This window comes from Columba livia, chromosome 9 (assembly GCF_036013475.1).
Source record: "Columba livia isolate bColLiv1 breed racing homer chromosome 9, bColLiv1.pat.W.v2, whole genome shotgun sequence".
Taxonomy (NCBI): Eukaryota; Metazoa; Chordata; class Aves; order Columbiformes; family Columbidae; genus Columba; species Columba livia.
This window is the reverse complement of record NC_088610.1, coordinates 24,070,214-24,090,369: the sequence shown is the minus strand read 5'-3', so window position 1 is coordinate 24,090,369 and position 20,156 is coordinate 24,070,214. Positions and strand designations below refer to the sequence as shown.

Here is a 20,156-nt window from a genome sequence, read left to right as displayed (position 1 = left end):
AGAATGCTTAATTTTTGTGTGTGTGTGTGTGTGAAATGTCACTTAAAGTTGAAGGGTTGGATAGTTAGACACTTCCACAGAAAATTGTGCTTTAATCATAAGCTCATATGTACCTCTGTGTCCCGACCTGCCATCAGTATTGAGTTGAATTCCTGGTTTAGATAATGAATATGTCTTTGCAGTGTTGTGCATGTTTATTGAATTCAAAGCAGAAACATTCAAGTATTTAGTTCAAAAATAGCTCATGCTCCAGTAGTTTTGATATCAAGTTACTGCACTGAACTGATAGCTACTACACCAAATTTACACCTCACCATATTATTAGCAGTAATCAAGTGATGAAGCCTTAAGAAAACATCACTGCTAAGGAAAGCATTGACGAGGCCAATCTTTGCAGGTCTTGCTGTGACCTCTGACAGCACTTTATTTTGTATTTCTGGGAAGCTTTGCTTTTTGGTATTAATAAGCTAACGAACCCTTAGACACTTTTTCTTGGCCCACTGACACGATGAGGTTCATAAGAGGCACTTGCATTATGGAGTGAAACGAGGGCTCAAGAGCAGGCTTCTGTGTCCCCAGACTCGGGCTGGTGCTTGTCCTGTCGGAGCTGTACAAGATCAAGGTCATTTATTTACTTTTTTCACCTGTTTGCAAAACCTTTGAGTGTGACATCATGTGGAACTTGGACAGCAGACTGTCGCCAGGAGTGTTGATAACAATGTCTGTGTTTTGACTTCTTTCAATTCTACTACTATTGCTGTGTCTAGTCCATTATGTTAAAATTACTAATTATATCAGCTGTTGTTCTCTGCATCATATTTGTGTTAGCAACTTCATGCATAGATATCTTTGTGAAGCCCACCTCTTTGTCATGGAAATTGTGGTACCAGTAGTTGCTAATCCAGGTGAATATGTTAGCAAATGTTTTATCTAATTGTTGACATTTTTCACAGATTTTGAGAACTGAAGGTTTATGCTCAGTAGCCTATACAGGTGTGGGATGAATGAATGATTGCTCAACATGCCACCAGAGTTTATTTGCTAATACCTTGAGGACACCTTAGGAAAAGGTTCCTGCCTATGAAACAGATGAAGTGTCATCTTCTTCTGTGCAAGGTGTATAAATGCTATATTTTTATTTCTCTCAGGCTTATACTTGTATCTTGAGACTTCAGTGCCTATTCTAGCAGCAGCCTGCAAATCCTCCATTATCTGTAGCAGATTTGGGGCTGTGCTGAGCAGAACGGCCCTCCTGTGGTAATCATAGAGACTTCTGTAGCAAACATCTTTTTAGGCAACAAAAAGGATTCTCAAATTAAATGAATGTGTGGACAAAAAGGAATGAGATTGTTTTTTCCCAGAGTCTGAGAGCTTCCTTAGTCTGACAGGATTTGGTAAATCACAATCACCAAGGTGTGACTTGGTAGACATGAGCTCCTTTTAAAACTTACTTTCCAGTCTAGAAAAAGACATGGTCATTTACAGTAACAAAACATGAATGGAGAAAAATTCTCTGAAAAATAGGCATGCACTAGGCTGGGATTGTGCCCTGAAATTGCCTATACAGTTTCCTTGCCTTTTTTTCCTTTATGCTGTGTTACAGTGTCCCTCACCCCAGCCAAGCTCATATAATTGACACAGTGCTGCTGCAGATCTTGCAGTCTATACCAATTTTTTGCTCTTGTTGTTGCAGTGATCGCTGATGCAGCGCTGGATAAGACGGCTCTCACAGACGATGTGGGGAGCGAGGAGGACCTGTACGAGGACTTCCGGAGCTCCAACCACCGCTACGGCCACCCTGGGGGTGGCGGAGAGCAGCTCGCCATCAATGAGGTATTGCATGGGCTGGTTTCTGACAGGCAGGATAAAGAATGATGCTGGTTCTTCTTGTGAACTGTGAGAGAGGTCAACAACCCAACCGATATTGGCTTCAAATGTCATTTGCTGTGGGTTCCACTCACAGCTGGGTAATGCCCTGGTCTGATCTTCCTTCATTGCACTGTCCCTGTCAGTAGAGGACAATGATGAAAGGTAGTGTAGAGGCACAGGTCCTGAGCAGGTAACTCTCCTCTGACATGGCTTGTGGACAGGACATTTAATAGCATTTATGAACAGTCTGGCCAGGGCTGCTGTGAGACTTGAAATGTGGTGTGCTTGAAGGCATAAAGGAAATATTGGCAGAAACTGGTCTACATGCTTCTTTAATAAGAACAGCGTGAAGTTTAATGTAGGCTTGGTCTTCACTGCTTCCTCCTGCTCCCTAGTACATTCACTGTAGGGGTGTGAAAGATACGCAGTTTTAGTTGTTGCTTTTAGCTGTTTTCTTTTGTAGTGCTGACACTATGACTCAAGATCAGCAATTTTTAAATGTACTACTTAGTTTAACTGATGTGATGAGCAATATATTAACAGGATTTAAGGTGTTTTTGTGCAAAAATACAATGACTTTGTCTAATACCTTAGAACTGGCATCCTGTTACACACAGGATGTTTTTTTGTTGAGATGAAGTAATAAGCTTGATCTCTATCACTCTTACACCTTCTTTCTCTCTTCCCTATATTCTGTTACCTTTACATGACCTTTACAACCGTGGCTGGAGCTTTTTTTGTTTAACCACAGCTGTTTTGGGCTGTCGTCACTGGCAAGAAAACATTAGTGGAACACCAAAATGTCTTGAGTTGTATTCCCCCACATTTAGCTGGTGTGATTGTGAGGGGGTCCCAGGCACCACAGGAGTCAGTCCCATAGTGTGCTCTGACGCTGTGGGAGGAGGATTCTCCTTCCCTCCCATTCACATGCTTGCCTTAGTAACTCTTTGTAGTGTCTCTCATCAAACAGAATATCCTCTGGATTTTTTTTTTTTTTAAAGCAAAATATTTTACTTTTTTTGAAGGAAATCTTTAAAACTCTTTTAAATCAGTAAAAAAATTAATTTGGCGGTGGTTTCGTATATCCATCATGTAGGTTGTGGTTTTCTCATTCATCCTTTATTATTGAGAAGGTTCACTTTATTAAATTCCATGGTTTAACTTTTAATCAGGAAAGCAAATGGATGTGTCCAAATCAGGTGCAATTTGTATGGCCTTTGAGGTATACGTGGAGTGTTGTTGGCCAGCTGACTGGAAGAAAGAAAGATTATTTTTGGCTTGTTCCCTAGAAACTTGCCTGTTCAGGGGCCAACAAAACAGTAAGAACAGGCAGTACATTATTTACTTTGTCAACTGGTTCCTACAGGTAATTAATCCATCACTTGGCTTCACTGAGCCTTAGCAAAGTGATTTCCTACATAATCACTTCCTGGAACAAAGGAGTACAGTAAAATACAAAATCTCTGAGGTAAAATACTAAATCTGTGAGGTGGGTCTTTTACATGAGCAGACATCTTAAGTGCTGAATTGAAATATCTCTCATAGCTGGGAATCACAGAATCACAGAATCCTGTTAGGGATTGGAAAGGACCTCAAATGATCATCTAGTCCAATCCCCCTGCCAGAGCAGGAATGGACAAGCTTATTTTCATCTTCCCTGCTGGACCAAAAGCTAGATATTGATTAGTCATATTTTCCATAGTTAGCGCTGGGAATGATGTGGGGTGAAGGTATCAGTGTCCATTCATTTACTCACATTTTGAGAGTAGTCTTGTCTTTGTTTTATTGTATTCCAAATTGCATTTTATTGGTTGTGGATAAGGAAACTATGGTAACCGCATTATTCTTAGCCTTCTTAAAAGAAGCAGCTTTCAAATAAACAGAGAAAGTTGAAATACATTTTTAAGGCATTTGGCAGACCAAGCGTTGCATTCAAAAACAAAATACCCAGCCACTGAGTTTTAGTTCATTTTAGATCAAGAGAACATGGTTATGAAATAAAAAAGAAACCTTCCATAAAACTAGAATAATTTATTGGCAAGAAGACTAGAGGAATAAAAGAAAGCTGGGAAGGTTGTATACAGCCCAGCTAAGAAGATCAGCATGAGATTGTACAACAGCCAAGAAAATCAATCAAAAAGGAATAATAAGGGTTTGGGATGAGAAAAGAGGCAAGAGAAATAGTTTTCTTGGGGCATCTGTTTGACATTGTTTCAAATGCATTCTTGATGCTTGTGAAAAGAGATTTTTTTGTTTAGATTGTACTTTGTGAAGTTTGCTTTGTGGTTGTTCCAGATAAAGACCCCATCCTTGTATTTTTTTGCTTCCACAGTATAATTAGGTAAAATGTGGTAAGAGAAAAAAACCTATACTGTGAATATGTTGTGGTTCTGTCTTTCCAGTACAGAAATACTATGTACAGGACTGACAGAGCTTCAAGGTTCATGAAATCTGTCATATGTAGACTCAAGTCAAGAACACGAGGGTTTTAAACATATGGAAAGCCTGCCTGCCCAGCTCTCGGTGATCGTGGTGATAATGAAGCAAACTAGACTGCTTGTCAAGTGAGTGGCCTGGGTGAGGAGGCTTAGGCCTGTTTGCTTGGGAAGATCTGGTGTGTACAGAGGGTTTGTTCTGTCCTGCTGTGCAAAGAGTCCCTATGGCTCTGTGCCTTGAAACAAATGCTATTGCAGTTTGACACGTGAAGTGTTTACCCCTTGCAGCCCTAGCTGGACAGAACCGTCCCCACCTTGTGACAGCAAAGCACCAACTGTTTGGAAAATAAGAGCAAGCCTCCCTAGTTTTCCCTTATCTCTTATGGCTGTATGTTTGATAAGTTTGGAATTTGGTATGTGAAGTCTTGTTCCTGAAGAAATGCATGACTCATTGGCTTCAGCAGGCCAGGATTTTATCTAAGACATGTAACACCATTGCCTTATGTTTTAAAGCGACCATATTGTAGTATGTTACAGATATTTGTCCTAATCGGTGCTTGTCGACATGATGCAATTAAGCTAATTGGTTTCAACATATATGTTTCTGATTTAGAAAGCAAATCATACAGAAAAATATTGAGGAAGTGATGCAAACAATACATCAGCCATGTACCAAAGGCTGCAGATATTATGGCAGTCGTCCGTCTTACTGAGCAGTGTGCAGCGGGGGCTGGTGACACTTGAAGCACTGTTCTGATCGCTCACTGACAAGTTGTCCTAGGCTCACCCAGTGCTGCTCCAAGCACAGCCCATTTTGAACAAGCCAGGCATGTGCACTGGTTTGGTTTGGTTTGGTTTGTTTAAAAAAAACAATGACAAATCTAAACAAAACCCCAAACTCATAAAATGTTAATGCAGATGAAATCAGAACAACATATTTTAATTTTGTTAAATGTGAGTGATATCCTTCGTAGCATTTTTCACATTATCTATCTACATTCCAATTAATAGAAATCTCTTGTGTGCTATATGAGGACAAATTACAAAAGACAGAAAAGATTTAAAATAGTGCTGCAATAGTGCCATGTTGTCTCCTTTTTTAAAAAGAGTAGAGAATAGGTGAAAAAAGCTGTGGTCACAACAGATTTCCAGACTGAAAACAGAATTAGAATTATTGATCATATGGAAGCAATATATAACATTCCTGTGGAATCTGGGAGAGGAGATTTATTACCACTTTTATATCTTCATGTGAGTACATTGCTCTTCCAACTGATACTAAAGCAAATAGAAACCAGTTAACGAATAACACCCCACCACCACCACCCCCCCCACACCCCTTTTTTTCCAGAGGGCTTGATTCCCACTTTTGTATCTTGAGTGTTTCTGCAACCAAGGTTGACAACTGTGATCCAAAAGCAGAAATTAGGATTTATTTGCTGAGTACCGTATAAAGCTCAGTGCTGTCAAGGACAAGAAATAGTTTCCCAATGGACATAAATCTTTACTGGATCCGAGTTTTCAGTCCCAAGTGCTTGTGTAACTTTGTACAGGGCTCAGATGTGAATGTTCGGAGTACGGAGTCAGAATTGTAACTACTTACTGTTTTTACAGTTCTCAGGTCTGCAAACTTCTAAGGTAATTTCAGAGTGCTTTTTGCAATGGATTTAAAGCAAATCAGTATAATCAAATACTCTGTAGCAATTACGTCTCATCAAACATGAGGATGAGTAGCTAAGCGGTCCCAGGGGTCACCAGCGCCTGTCTCTGCCCAGGACGCCTGTGGCTGCTCTGAGCTGGTTTCTTGCGCGAGGGCTTGGTTGTCCCCTGCACCAGGGATCCTCCCCCAGCAGGCTGGAAGTGAAAAGAGGGTGGTGGCAGAGGTGAGGAATGGGATCAGCTTTCCCGCTTGCAGTCCTGCAGTGGGCCCTGTGCAATCCCCAGGCCTGTTCCCACACACACGTGTGAGGTGTGGGTATGAGCTCCTGTACCATGTATGCCATGGTCTGTAGCATCCACACAGACCACCAGCAGGAGTTAATCCACATAGACTTGTTTCTAGAAAACATATTTTTTTGCTAGACCCATGCGTTCCTTAAATAGCCCTATTAATCTGATACTCTAATGAACAAGCAAAAAAACCCAAACAAACAAACACCAAACAAAACACAAAACAAAAAACCCAGGCTTAGCTTAGTTCTTGGGACAAGAATAGCACATTGAGGGGCTGTTACTTTTTTAACTCCTAAACAAAAATGTTGAGGTGTTGCAGTAGAAGGGGCCCTGCATGTGCAGAAGGGAATGACTGGGTAATCGAGTCGGTCTCTGAGTTGGACCCAACTCCTTCTTCCAGGAGCCAAACTAAAGAAGCAGAACAGGAGAGGCAGTGTTTGTGTTTCACCTCTTTGTGGGCACAGATGTGTCCCCACACACATACAGACATGTTTAAAGAGGCGAAGGTACTGCCCAAACTTTCATCTGTGGCTGTAAAAGAGGCCTAAATACGTCACTCAAATAAGTGGAGACAGTATGATGGCTTTGGAGTTCTTACGTCAGCCCTGCCAGCTGTTAAATTGTGAAGAGTTTAACAGCTCCTGTTAACACTTGCTAATGATGGCTGTGAGTATTAGATGACTCTTAATAATGTCTGTTGCTTGCTGGCATTAAATGTATTCCCAGTTACTAGGGTGCAGGGAGAGGTTTGGCTCCACAAACAATTTTCTGTTTCCTTGGAGAAAAAAAACGATCCAGCAATGTTTGAACTCCTTGTGCCAAATCATCTCATTGTCTGCCTGTATTTTATCCCGTGTATCTTTGGGTTACAAGAAATCTGCCTGATGCTCCCCACAGCTTAAAGAAAACATGGTGTGTCTACTTAAACTTTGTACAAAGATTTCCTGAGAGAAGGGAATAATGAAGGAACATGGCAAAGTAGGAATGCTGGGTAAAGGTTAATATAGAGGTTATTCCAGGTTTAAGGATCTGCATAGAGACAGAGGAGTGAATGTATCTGGCTTTATACCATACTTGTCCCTCAGGTTCCTCTCAGCATGGTTTTGATATCAAAACATCTCTTGGATTCGTTCTTCTCTCTCCAAATCCTGATTTAAAGAAGCTCCTCTCTGCAAACTTTTCTTTTTTTCCTAATCCCCAGAGGACATTTGAACTCTGTGGTGGAAAAATAAAATCTCTCCTGACTCTTTTGGCCCTTCAGAGAGCACTGTTAATCCCTCAGAAGATCTCCCCTGTCAGCTTTAGCCCTGTCCTGTGACCAAGGCCCCTTGTCCTACACTCAGTAAACTGGAGGCAGAGTCAGCGGCAACTTCAGCCATGCTTTAATGCAGTGAAGGCATTGGCGTATCCCTTGCAGTTTTATATTACTGATTCGGTAAAAGCAGCAAAACTGTGGGAGCTGTAGAGGGAAGAAAGATCAGCAAGAACAACCAAGTTGCTGAAGTGCCAACCTCGCTTTTCCTGAGGCTCATGGAAATGCTCCCTCTCCCTCTGGGGCACTTGGGGCCAGCCCTTGCTCAGTGCCCCGGGAGAGTCAAACTCCTGCTCCTTGCAACAGAATGGGGAGATGTCACTTGCATTAACCCCACGCCTCCCACTCCTGAACACAGGCACGCTCCATGGGCAGGCACACAGAACAGCCCTTGTCCCCAGCGCTGTGGGACTGCCTGGCACAGCTCCATGTGGCACATACTTGTCAGGCGGATTTGCATGGAGTTACGGAGTGTGATCAAGGCCTCGGAGGACAGGAGCAAAGCTACACTGCTTTACAGCAGCTGAATGTCAAGAGCAGCCTTTTTGTTGAAGTTTTCAGTTGAGAGGCTGGTACAGTCGTAGAGAATAGTGACCTAGAAAGATGTTTATGTGGCATTTTCACTCCTGCTTCTAGCTGTATCTATAGTCTTTAGAGAGGATCCTCCTTCTGGCTGTTCCACTGACGTACTGCTGGCAAGTCTTCATGTCAATGGGTTTTATGAAAAGAAAGCAGGCTGCTTGAGCTATCCAATATAGAATGAATGTTCTGTTTTTTCACGTTCTCCTGTCCCTAATGGTTGCTTTACTAGTAAAGCAGAGGGGGACTTCCTTCATTTACTGTTGGGGCGATCAGCTTCCCATCCTGGCCTTGCTGATCATCTTGAAAGCCACTTACCAAGTTTGCTTCTGAGCTGTATCGTAGATTGCTAATTATTTCTTGGTTGATGGGGCAGGCTCTTGGAGAACAGCCCATCACAGCTCATTCTTCAGGGTGCATTGTTCTGCTGCATTTTTTTCCAGCCTGCTGGCTAAAACAGAGGTGTCAAGAAAAGATGGCCTTGGAAGGCTGCTTGGCCTTGTTAAATTTCTGTCCTCCTTTTCTGTTGTGTAGGACATAAAAACATTCAGCCTGTTTCTTATATACCAATTATGCACATCTTTTACCCTCTCATAGCTTTTCTCATTTTTGTAGTCCATGAAGCTCCTTGCTCTCCTCAGACCTCCTATGGCTCCTTTAATTATTAATTACATCAGAAGACAATGAAGGAGGGTTGTAAATTTAACATTATTGCATACCAGCTTGGAAGAACTTTACAGAGCTGTTACCTGTAAGCAGTTTTTCTGTTTTCTACACCCACAGGACTGGTACATTGTGTAAGAGGTGAGGAGGCTGAGCAGTCACAGGAGTGTCACAACACTGCTCTGCAACCAAACACATTTTTTAAAAACGACAGCTAAAGGAATCCTGTACTCAGATTTTATAATGTGTGAGCTCAACAGAATATGCCAGACAGGCCCAAACTGTATGGCTTTCTTGAAAACTCCCCTACAGTCAGAAAGAAAGGAGTCCTATGGTCTAGAAACTACTGAAAAATAGTTTGCCCTGTTCTCCTCCCCTCCAGCCACCTCTGTTAAAAACTCTTACAAGGGTTATTATTTAGTGGGATTTTTTTCAGCTCTCTACATTTTGCATCTTCCTCTACCCATGTTAGTCACCACATTCTTCTTGTCACTCACCTCGGACTGTTATTCATCCCCTTCTTCTGACCCACTTTATTTTCACTGGCTTCATTGCAGCAGCTTCTGACCTCCACTGCTTCAGATCCCACAGCTTGACTGATGTCTGTTCTCTCTCTCCTTTCCCTGACTTTTGTGAGAGTATTTCACTGCCTCTTTTTCTCTTATTTCTCTGTTATAGCCAACATAGTGCCCAAATGAAGACCACTCCTTGTCTTTCTGTGTTATCCATGGCTGGGGATTGATGTTAGGCAAAGTGTGATAGTGGAATATTCGGCAGTTAAGGAAACATGGGGTTTATGCATTGATTTGCAGGTAGCAATGCTTGCCTCTCTCACAATTTCATTCTTGGTCCTTGTTTTCAGTTGCTGAACTGGAAACTGAGTGGAAATTTGTCTGTTGAACATCCACTCAGATTCTGGATTCTTTTTTGAAAGGTGCATTTGAAATTATTTGCTCACCACGGTGTTATTAGGTGGAAGTATTTTCATCACCCAATTAAAAAAATAAAAATTAATAGCAGCTTCTTCTCCAAGCTCTGTGTTATGAAAAAGACAGTAAGAATTTGGTCATTTTTATGTCAAAGAAAGTTTAAAAGGGGGAAAAAAAACCAAATTTTCAACTCAGAAGGAGGATAGCAAAAAAATCTGCCTTACCATGTATCCCATTCAGCCTGCCTTTATTTCAGAGCATCCTTTGTTCCGCCTGTGTCCAATCTTGAATTGAAAAGATTCATTTTCGTAGGCTAGTTCATAGACTGTGCCAGCCTGTCTTTGCTCCTCCCTGCTTGTTCCTTGCCTCCACCACATCTATCATAACATGCTTTGTTTTGTTTCCAGGACATTCCTGTCTGCATCCCTTGCTTGTTATCTGTCATTGAGTATTGAGAGAGAATTTTCCACCGTCATTCAAACCCACATGCATGCTCAGCACTGGCCCCGCCAGCCCTGGAAATGTGTCATCTGTGGGTGCTGCTGGCAGCTCCCTTGCCTCAGCTCCCCAAAGCACGTACATGTGTGCTGTGGGTACGGGGCTCACAGCAGCGACATGGTTCCTCTGAACCATGGCCATGACAATAACTGCCAGATGCTTCAAACATGTTAACAGTTAGTGTTGCTGTTCTTGAAAATAAAATTTGCTTCAGGACAACTTGAGAGATTTTCTAGCTTTAGTAGAGTCTGAAAGCAAAAGACTGGTTGCTAAGCAGATTCTGTCTTTATTTTTATTTTCATTGCTGCTGTCGGGGCTGGCCCCTCTCAATGGCTTCTTTTCTTGCAGTGTGCCAATGTGGCCATGTCTTAATCTATGTACTGCACAAAGAAACTGTCAGGCAAATTTTCTTTCCATTGATAATTATCTTGTGAATCTCAGGACTCAAGCAAGAGAACAACTTGTAACATTCTGGCAGCATTGAGTAAACTGTTCAGGGAAGTACTGGCTGTAAAAGCTGTGTGGGTTTAAACCATGCAGTGCTAGCTAGAGAAACATGCGGTGGGAGTAACTGTGCTCTAGTAACACAGCGTTACACACTGTAAAATTCAGAGCAAATTGTGGGCCTTTGACAGACTGTTTTCCATTTTAGAAATATATGATCAGATGCAGTTTAAGAAGCTGTACTTGTTCTGATGTTTTCTGGCCATGGCTCGTTTGTGAATGACGTCCTTTTGGGAGATGTTGGCTGCAGTTGTTACTGAGGGTTAATTCAATGTATAGCAGGGTTGATAGTTGCTTAGTTTCGATGCTAGGCAAAGTGTGATAGTGGAATATTCGTCAGTTAAGGAAACATGGGGTTTATGCATTGATTTGCAGGTAGCAATGCTTGCCTCTCTCACAATTTCATTCTCAGTCCTTGTTTTCAGTTGCTGAACTGGAAACTGCGTGGAAATTTGTCTGTTGAACATCCACTCAGATTCTGGATTCTTTTTTGAAAGGTGCATTTGAAATTATTTGCTCACCACGGTGTTATTAGGTGGAAGTATTTTCATCACCCAATTAAAAAAATAAAAATTAATAGCAGCTTCTTCTCCAAGCTCTGTGTTATGAAAAAGACAGTAAGAATTTGGTCATTTTTATGTCAAAGAAAGTTAAAAGGGGGAAAAAAACCCAAGTTATGTCTATCCAGGTGAAATTTCTTATTTTGGCTCTGAACTGCTGAAGGCGTCTGCATATGCTGAACCTGTTCTTTTCCTTTGTACTTCTGTATGTTCAGCGTCCAAATAGACATTGATGCCAACCAGAGAGACTAGGAAGTTCACGTTTTTGTCTGTGGCTTCATTGGTGTAAAAAGAGAGGGTAATGCTGCCTCAGAAGACACGCTGTTTAGGAACATCTTAGGGAAACTTGTGAAGGAGCTGGAATTTGCATGGTCGGTGCTGGTGTGTATGGTATGCAGAGCTCGGAACAGAGCAGGCAGACACCGTGAGCTCACTGCCTGGCTTGTCCCTGCTCTGTGCCCCGCATGGAGAAAGGGGCAGTGTGGTTGGGCAAAAAGCATGTGTCTGTGTATCAGGTGGGCCTAAGCCAGACTCAATTCTAGCACCACTTCTCCTGTCTTTGAGACACATTTTTCACCTAGCTGCAGAGAGGGTGTTGATGATTAAGAGTGTTCTTTTTTTCCTCGAGTGATTTTTAGAGCACAGTTTATTTGTGCTACTGATGCATCCTTGGCTTTAAGAGGAATTGAATTGTGAGTCTTGTAGCAAGCACATCCCTGTTTGTGCTAAGTCCAGGAAGTCCTGGAAACGTGCTTTAGTGTGATACCTCTGTTACTAGTCCGAGCCTTGCTCTCCAAACCTGCTCTCTGTGGAGGGGCCGGTCCCCTCTGCAGCTGCCCTCAAGGGACTCGTTCTGGAGCACATGCTCTTTGCTTTTGTCATCTCCTCGGTTACTTATTTGCCTCTTTTCCTGAAGCATCTCTCCTGCTTACTACAGTTATTAATTTTTCACATTTGTGTACTTGTGCCTTTCACTTCCCAGTTCAGCTGTGATAATAACTGAAATGCTCTTTTTGTTTGGCAGACAAGTGGATTTGTCTGTATGCTCCTGGCCTCCTGACACCTAAAACAGTCTTCAAAAGCTTATGCCCTATTTGCTGCACATACAAGCAAGGCAACAAGTAAGGGCTGGACAATAATTTGTATCATTTTGATGAAAAGGGGTGTCTGTTTCTGTTTTATCTAATATTAGACTGGGGGGTCCTGAATAACTTACTCTCTGAAGGCTCAGTCACTAACCAACACTAACTTTGAGAGCCATCCAGCCTTTGGGGCTGCTCTGTGCTCGACACTTGTACCATTTGAGTGACAGCATCATTCCCTTGGTGCAGTCCGAGCTGAGGATGGCTCTTAGAGGAAGGACTGGAAGTAAATTATTACAGTTGCAAATTAGATTCCAGTGAAGATTGTGAAACACTTGAAATATGCTCCCCTGGTGACAATTATACAAACTAAATCCCACTCTATTACAAGCCACAAGGTAAAACCTTCAGTTATTTCATCTCTTGCTGTTGCCATCTACCACAGAAGCAGGTCTGATCAGTGAGGAATAAGAATGAGGCTTTATTTCTGTCCTAGAAAAATGCCACATGGTGTTTTGCAGTGTGTGACAGGAGCTGGAGAGCCCCCCCAACCCTGCAACACTCTGAGTTAACATGGAAGTAACTCCCCCATGTACAGACCCTGAGAAGGACAGTTGGCGGGGATTCACTGTGTGGGGGTGAAAACAAAAGCCAGATCACAGCTAGAGTCAATCTGCAGTTTCAGTCCTTGTTGAGACCAGTTTCTGCTCATGCTTGCTTATTTACTGTGGGGTCACAAGTGTGACTGCAACTTAACATTAATTATGAATGCTCCAAGAGGTACACAAAGTAAACATGTTTTTTGTGCCCAGTGCAGAAGGGCACTTGGGCCTGTACATCAGGAAAGCAAAGGAACATAGCTGTGGCTTAGGGTGTTTCTTACAGACAGCTCCAACAAAGTAAGGTGAAAACGTGCCCTCCATTCCACTTTTGCATCTTTTTTGGAGCATTTTCATCTTGGTATCAGTTCCCCCCCCCAATTTCTCCTTCCAAATGGTCTCAGAGCAGTGTCCAAGAAATAAGCTACTTTCTGTTTTAAGATACATTCATAAATATTCAGTCAAATTTTCTGTGCTTTCACCTTCAAATGCTCGAGCATGTTGATGAGTGGCAAAGATTTCAGGAATTTACTGGAGAATTACATCATTGTAGATTTTATAAATTGCCTGGTGTCCTATGGCACCAACGTTATAAGCTCTGCTAATCTGCCTCACCAGTGTGTCTCTTGGTGGGTCACTGACATTTATCTATTTCTGTTCAGTGTCACTAAGTGACTAGAGAAGATGGTTGCTGTGTGGGTTTTAAAGCAGCGTGTGTGATCATGGTTCCCATTCATCATTATTAGCTTCTGCTGAAGATCCACATCCCTCCCAAGTACTGTTCAGTGGCTTATGCCCAAACGCAGTGTGTTCATGAAAAGCCTTCAAAACCAGACAAGATTTGCGGAATGGCCAGGAGTTGAACAACACACTGATGGACTCAACCGTGGACTTGAAGAAACATCACTAAATTGAAGTCTGCGTGCTTAGGAATTTACAAATTATGCTGTGGTACATATGACAGGATAATTGTTTTTTCAAAGCCCTAAAGTGAGTGCAGTCCCAAAACTCAAAACCTCTTGGCAGCTTGGGGCAGCCTGTGGATCTCAGTAGTTTGTACTGTATGTGAAGTTCTGCTTATCAGGTCTTGAAGCTGCACTGAGAGCACAAGCCCTTGTCTGGCACATTGTTCTGCCTTGTTCTATATTTAGGCTAGATACAAAGAGATTTGCAGGATCTTTAAGTTCAGAAACAGCAAACCAAAATAATTGTAGGCTTGATTTTATAATGCCTAAAAAAGATATCTTAAACATTCTGGAAGCATAAGGAGACAGTGGAGGTTGTCTGACTGCTTAGCACCATTTGGGAAAAATAATATTAAAAAAAGTACCCAGACAGACCTTAACTCTTAAACCTTTTCCCTTTTAAATTTCTCACCTGCTGTGTTCCAGGATACATGCAGGAACTATACAGATCTTCAAGAAACATGGGCATTGATGTGCTAACACCTGAAAAAAGACAGCTTTTTTTTATATGGATTCTCTCAATTGTGAGAGCAGCCGAATGTGTTCTGTTCCTGCCCACATCACGTGCTGCTCCCTTGCTGCCCTTCCCAGAGACAGATGCCACTGCAGGTGTTTAGCAGTTAGTATGCTTAGTTGGGGAGCCATGACTTCTGGTTCCTGCTCCTGGGAATATGTGTGTGTGTGTATATACACACATTGGGGGTTTGGAATTTTTTTTTTTTTTCATGTTTGGCCCTGTTGGATAAAGTGCAGAGTCATCCTCTTTGCTCCATGCACTAGCTGATGTTTTACCTCCCCCTAGCTCCTGGGGCTGATTGCTGGATTAGTATTTCTCATTTTCATGAGAGGGTGTGTGTGTGAGAACTGGAAGATGTGGAATTACCTCCCATAAGTGATGGTCCTGCATGTTGGGTCTTCCCTTCCCTGGGGAGTGTCATTAATGCCAGCAGTTGACTAAAAAGTGGGCTCTGCTTTGCTGGCTAGAGGAAAGAAAAGGGCTGCAGCTGTGGTCAAGGAGCTTGTCTGTGATGGGTGCTATCCAAGAACCATCCCTGACCGTTCCAAGGAAGAGAGGGCCTTTTAGTCCTGGTTGTCCTGATCAGATGCTGGTAGGGAGCTGTGCTTAGCCTGTGGCACCTGTGAGTGTACCCCAGGCAGCTTGATGAACCTCACAGTCCAGCAGCAAAATGTTAATAAAAGCATGTTTAGGGCTCTGCAGAGCTGACTAGAGGTTTTCTGGTTGCAGAGGTTTGGGTTTTTAGTGCCTTAGTCCTGTGGAGGTGTTGGCAGAGGTAGCCAAGTCCTTTAGACATTCTGGCTCCAGCATCCTGCGGAGTCCAGCCAGAGATGCTTCTCTCGGACCCCACTCAGACGGCTGCATCTCCCCCCGACCTCCTCACAAATGCCCACCAGCCTGTTGCACGCTGGGTGTGCGGGGAGCCGTGTGAGCCCTCGCCGTGCCCTTGCGCTGCCGCCTGGACAGCCCTCCCCACCCCAGCAGAGCAGTGGGATTTGCCTCCTGGCAGGACTTGTCTCTATTGCTGGCACGCTCTTAGTGCGGGTGGAAGGATTTAAAAAAGCAGCCGCCTAATCCACTCCTGACCCTCCTTAGAAGCCTCCCCTGCACACAGGTCGGGCTGGCGCTTGCCGCGTTGCTAAGGCCTGCATGTATCCTGGAGACGGCGCCCAGCAAATAGCTGAGCCGCTCTCTGGAAAGCCAATATCGCAGCCCGGATTGCAGTGCTCCGGCACGCTCGGGCTTTCTGCAAGAAGGAATTCAACGTCTTCCTGCTGCTAAAGCAATGCCGACAGTTCCTTCGGCAAAGAAGATGTGGAAACCCACGGATGTGCTGATAAGTGTACCCCTGAGATAACGGGGTGTGGAGGGGGCGTTTTGGCACACATGCTGTGCGAGACCAGCAATGGCTGTGTCAAACCATTTAGACTTGTGCTTTTGAGAGCTGCAAAACGCCTTTTGTTCACAGCCCTGTGCCCCGATCCGTGCCCCTGCTGTGGGCTGTACAGCGGTCACTTAAGAAGCCTGCTGCTTGTTTTTTTTTTTTTCCTGGGGGCTGAAGCCATGGCAAAGGTCCCTGACCGAAGCAGGCACAAATGGAGCGCGCTTCACACTTTCCTCCGCTGCAACATGAACCCAGAGACCCAGCGAGTAGTGGTCTTTGTCATCCTGCTCTTCCTCATCATTGTCAACGTGGTGCTGATGTTTCTTTTGGCGTTTCACTGAAGGAGGACTGCCGGTAGTGGTGTGGTGTGTGGGGGTTTCCAGGACTGGGCGACAAATCAGCAGGTCAGCATGTTGTTGTCTGCCTCTGGTCTGCTTGTCTGCTGTTACAGTAACTGTGTGTCTCAGAGTACCCCTCCTTTGTTTATTAATCATCATCTCCTTCCCCACCCTGCTCCCCTCACTCTCCTGTCATCACCTGTGCCTTGCAGCTTGGATCGCCGTTAAACCAGAGAAAGGGAAAGAGGTAACAGAGCCAACCTGCTTAATCGTAACTGCTTTCTGTGGCGCTTATCAGCCTCGATTCCTAACGATGACGATATTGTGCCTATATGCAGCACTCTTCAGCCGTGGAGAAGCCTGAAGTGCTGCTGCTTTGTTTGCAGAGGAACGTCCATCCTGTACTGAGCCCTTACACAAGGACCTGCTACGTGTAAACACCTGCTGTAAAAAGTGGAACCCTATGATGCCTCTGCTGCTCTGCCACGGTGAACACTGTGCTTTGCGGTGGCATGAGTAACGCCCAATTAGCCAAAGTGATTGATCAATAGAATGCATCAGGAATTCGGCCTGAATAAACTCTGCGGCAGTGTGGAAGGAGTGTTTTATTGGCTTTTATACCATTTTCCTTTATTAAATCTCAGTGCTTATCTGCTGTGTGCATTAAAATGGCTGGCGAAGCACAGCACAGGACACTGCCTGCAGGCCACGTGTTCCCAGTGGCCAGCAGCAGCCAGGCTCAGCGGGGAAGCACCTCAAGGAGCACTCCTGTAGATGCATTAGGCGGGGAGGGCAGCAAAGCGGTGCACTCACTCCAGGCCTGTTCACCTCAATGATGTTTAATCAGCGGCCCCGTACATCTTGCGGCACTTCTAGGCTTGGGTATTGGCACCTCAATGGAGCAGCCCTCTACTTGATGGCACTGAAGGGGCCAATTCCTGGAGGAAGACAGACTGGAAAGGAAGCCACAATCTACTGTTCTTGATGACACCGCTTGCATTTGTGTTGGAGACTGCAAAACATCCATGCCCTTAAAATTCAGCAGGATCCTTCATTTTGTGTGTTAGGTGATCTGTAATTTAAATACAGCTTTCACGAGGGCAGCACATTTTCTGGCACTAACAGTTGAAGTTGCTGCAGTTCTTTCAGACCTGAATGTTTATGGCTTCTGGAATCTGATGTGATATTGAGAAAGGCCGGATGGTGATGTTGTCTCTATCATCATGAGTGATGTACTTTGTACCAGTCATTTATGTGATTGTGTGTAATACGTTAGTGTTATACAAAACTGTGTCACTTTAGCACAACAAGAAATGAAATTTGTCCTTGCTGAGCTCCTTTCTGAGTTACATCTGAGTATGGAACATCTTTTTCCTGAGGGTTTCCTGCAGTGCTGGGTATGGAGCAGCAGCAGGCCCCAGCTTGCTGCACTTTGCTGGGAATCTCTTACGTATGTAATAATTTTGAATTATGAAAAATCTCAAACTAGGCTATTAACTCTATTAGATAGACATTGTGATAAACAGCCACTGGAACTACCCAGTATATGTCATTTTCTGAAGTTACCATTTCAAAAAAACCTACCAAACCTCAGCACACTGGCTTTCAAACCAATATGTTTTCTCCCCATCTAAACTTTACTGATGGTCTCAGTTACAGCTGGAACCATAACTTTATGGTGTAAGGTAGAAAAAAGGTTGTTTATTGGAAAGGACAAATGAAAGATGAGAAAGCTGAGCTCAGCCTTCAAGTAACAGACTGGGGAACCAAAGTATGGCTTTGGGGTCATAGGTGTCAGTGACAGAAAGCTTTTGGTGGCTGCTTGTGAGGGCAGATCATGCACAAAGTTTGAGCAGACTCTGAAAGTGCGTGAGCCTTGGGAAGCTCTCACCCTCCTCTGGCGGGTGAGTGTTCTGCTCTCAACAACAGGCCTTGTATCATGGCAGCCTGTGCACTATGTTTGAACTGTCTGTTATTGCTGTCTCGCCTGCTCTGTATCCTGAAATAGTGCAAAACACATCCGATGTTAAATGCCGTTATTCACAGGGTCTGCATGCATACATGTGCTCTGGAGAGTATCTGGTAGGTCGACTCTATTCGTAATCTCAATGTTTGGCTCAACAAACAGAAATGATGTGGGGCAGCTGGTGAGCTGAGCACAAACGTCTGCCAGCCAAGACTGATTCTAGATCTTGCTCTTTGCAGTGTCCTGCAAAACTGATGAGGTAGCTGGAGCTGGTCTTGTGGTGATGACGTAACTCCCCTTCTGCTAGCTGCTGCCAGCACAGTTTGGGGACACACTGTTCCCGCTGCATGTGAAGGGCTCCACTGCGGTTGGAAGGGATCAAGTACCAAACCTGGTGCTGGTGGGCTCCCTGAGCAGACAAGAGCTCCTCCAGTGCTGCAGCCACCTCTGTCCCTTCTCTCTCTGTCACACTTTTGCCACATCTACACTATACCTGGTATGGTGTCCTTATTTCCTAAAAGTTCTCTTTGCCCAGCTACGGCAGCTGTACTGTGAGAACCAGAACCGTTTGCCTTTGCTTCTTTGACACATCAAAGCTTGTGTGCTTCTTTGACACAAGAGATAGGGCCCTGCAGGGAAGCTGTGTGGTTGCCTTCTCTGTAGCCATCTGAATGTCAGGCTCTGCTGTGACATTTGGGCCGTAACCCCGTGGAGGCAGCAGCAAGACCAGGAAAGGGGGAGCCCTGCAGTCACTGCCCCTCTGCAAAGCAGTTGGGGTGCCTGGTGCCTACTGAGCTCTCTGCTCCTGTTGTGGACCAGCCAGACCCTTTGTGGCTGCTGGAGCCTCCTGCTTGGGGTGCAGAGCAAGAGCTGTGCCTGCCCATGCTGCTTCTGTGGGGCTGATGTACCACAAAGCAAAGCGATGTGCAGGGATGGGGCAGGTACTGATTCCCTGAGCTCTGCACGGGTAGTTTGTGTTGCCCTGTGTGCGGGGTGGGTTCACTAGAGCTTTGCTCTCATACTGCTTTATTTTGAGCCTCGCAAGTGCAAAGAGCATCTGTGAACAGGAGTGAGACCAAGGCATTTCCAAAGGGAGATCTCAGCTTTAGATTATATCTTGCCTTAATTTGTTCTTTCAGGCTAAACTCATTTCTGTGGTGATATGCGGTATCCGCTGTCTTTGTGATTTATTTGTGGAATCTAAGGCATGAGCTAGCCAGATAAGAAACATAGTAAGCATTTAGGATGATACCATCAACAATTACTTTAATTAATGCTTTCAGTGTTTTGATTTAAAGAAAAGCCAACAAAAGAAGTCCCATTAGGCAGGTTAAAGAAAGATTTTAAGAGGGAGAGTACTTGTTATTTATGCCAAGTCATTGGGCTTATTAACTACAGAACGTGCTGGAAACTCTGGAATAAAGTGACGTCTTATTTGAATCCTTGTATCTGTTCTTTGCCTGGGATTACTCCAGACGTGGCCATGGTTGTCACAAGCAGTGCACCCCCTCTGCATCTGCCTTCGGCAGGGGTGACAATGGGACTTGAGGCGGTAGCACGGACCTGCTGAAGGCCCATGGTGGTGTTCTCTGTCCTGCCGCACGCATGCAAGCCTTCTGCATTTGTAACCGATAGAGTGATGGTCAGCTCAGCTATGCTGGTAATGCTAAAAACCAAACATCTCCCCAAGTACCAAGGGGATGTTGAATCTTTCAGCAGTCAGTCGGGTGTGAATGACCATGGAGAGGGAAATTTGGGAGTTTGCTCTCCCTTGTAGCTGCCCAGCTGATCTGGCTGCTCTGGAACAAGGGCCTGGTGCAGGGCTCTGGTCCCACACATCGCTCTGCAGCACCGGGTCTCATGTCTAGCCCCCAGTGCAGTCTCTTCCAGTATGCTTTTCCTTCCAGAGAGCACCAGATTCACACTGGGCACCTGAGTCTGCTGTCCCTTGGTGGCAGAGCAAGTAGAGCCTCCACCAGCTGGAGAAACGGGCTACTTTCACC

The 20,156-nt window shown here is 44.3% G+C and overlaps 1 protein-coding gene and 1 long non-coding RNA gene across 2 annotated transcripts in view; both read left to right on the top strand.

Moving 5' to 3' along the window:
- Positions 1 to 20,156, top strand: part of ARHGEF4 (Rho guanine nucleotide exchange factor 4) — a 202,503-nt gene that overhangs the window by 159,771 nt on the left and 22,576 nt on the right. The window contains 1 exon segment of the mRNA XM_005509601.3: positions 1,694 to 1,833. Coding sequence (XP_005509658.3) covers positions 1,694 to 1,833 — 140 coding nt within the window.
- Positions 1,842 to 19,593, top strand: LOC135580263 (uncharacterized). The gene is made up of 2 exons (XR_010474771.1): positions 1,842 to 16,253; positions 16,400 to 19,593. It is a non-coding gene; the product is annotated as an uncharacterized LOC135580263 (long non-coding RNA).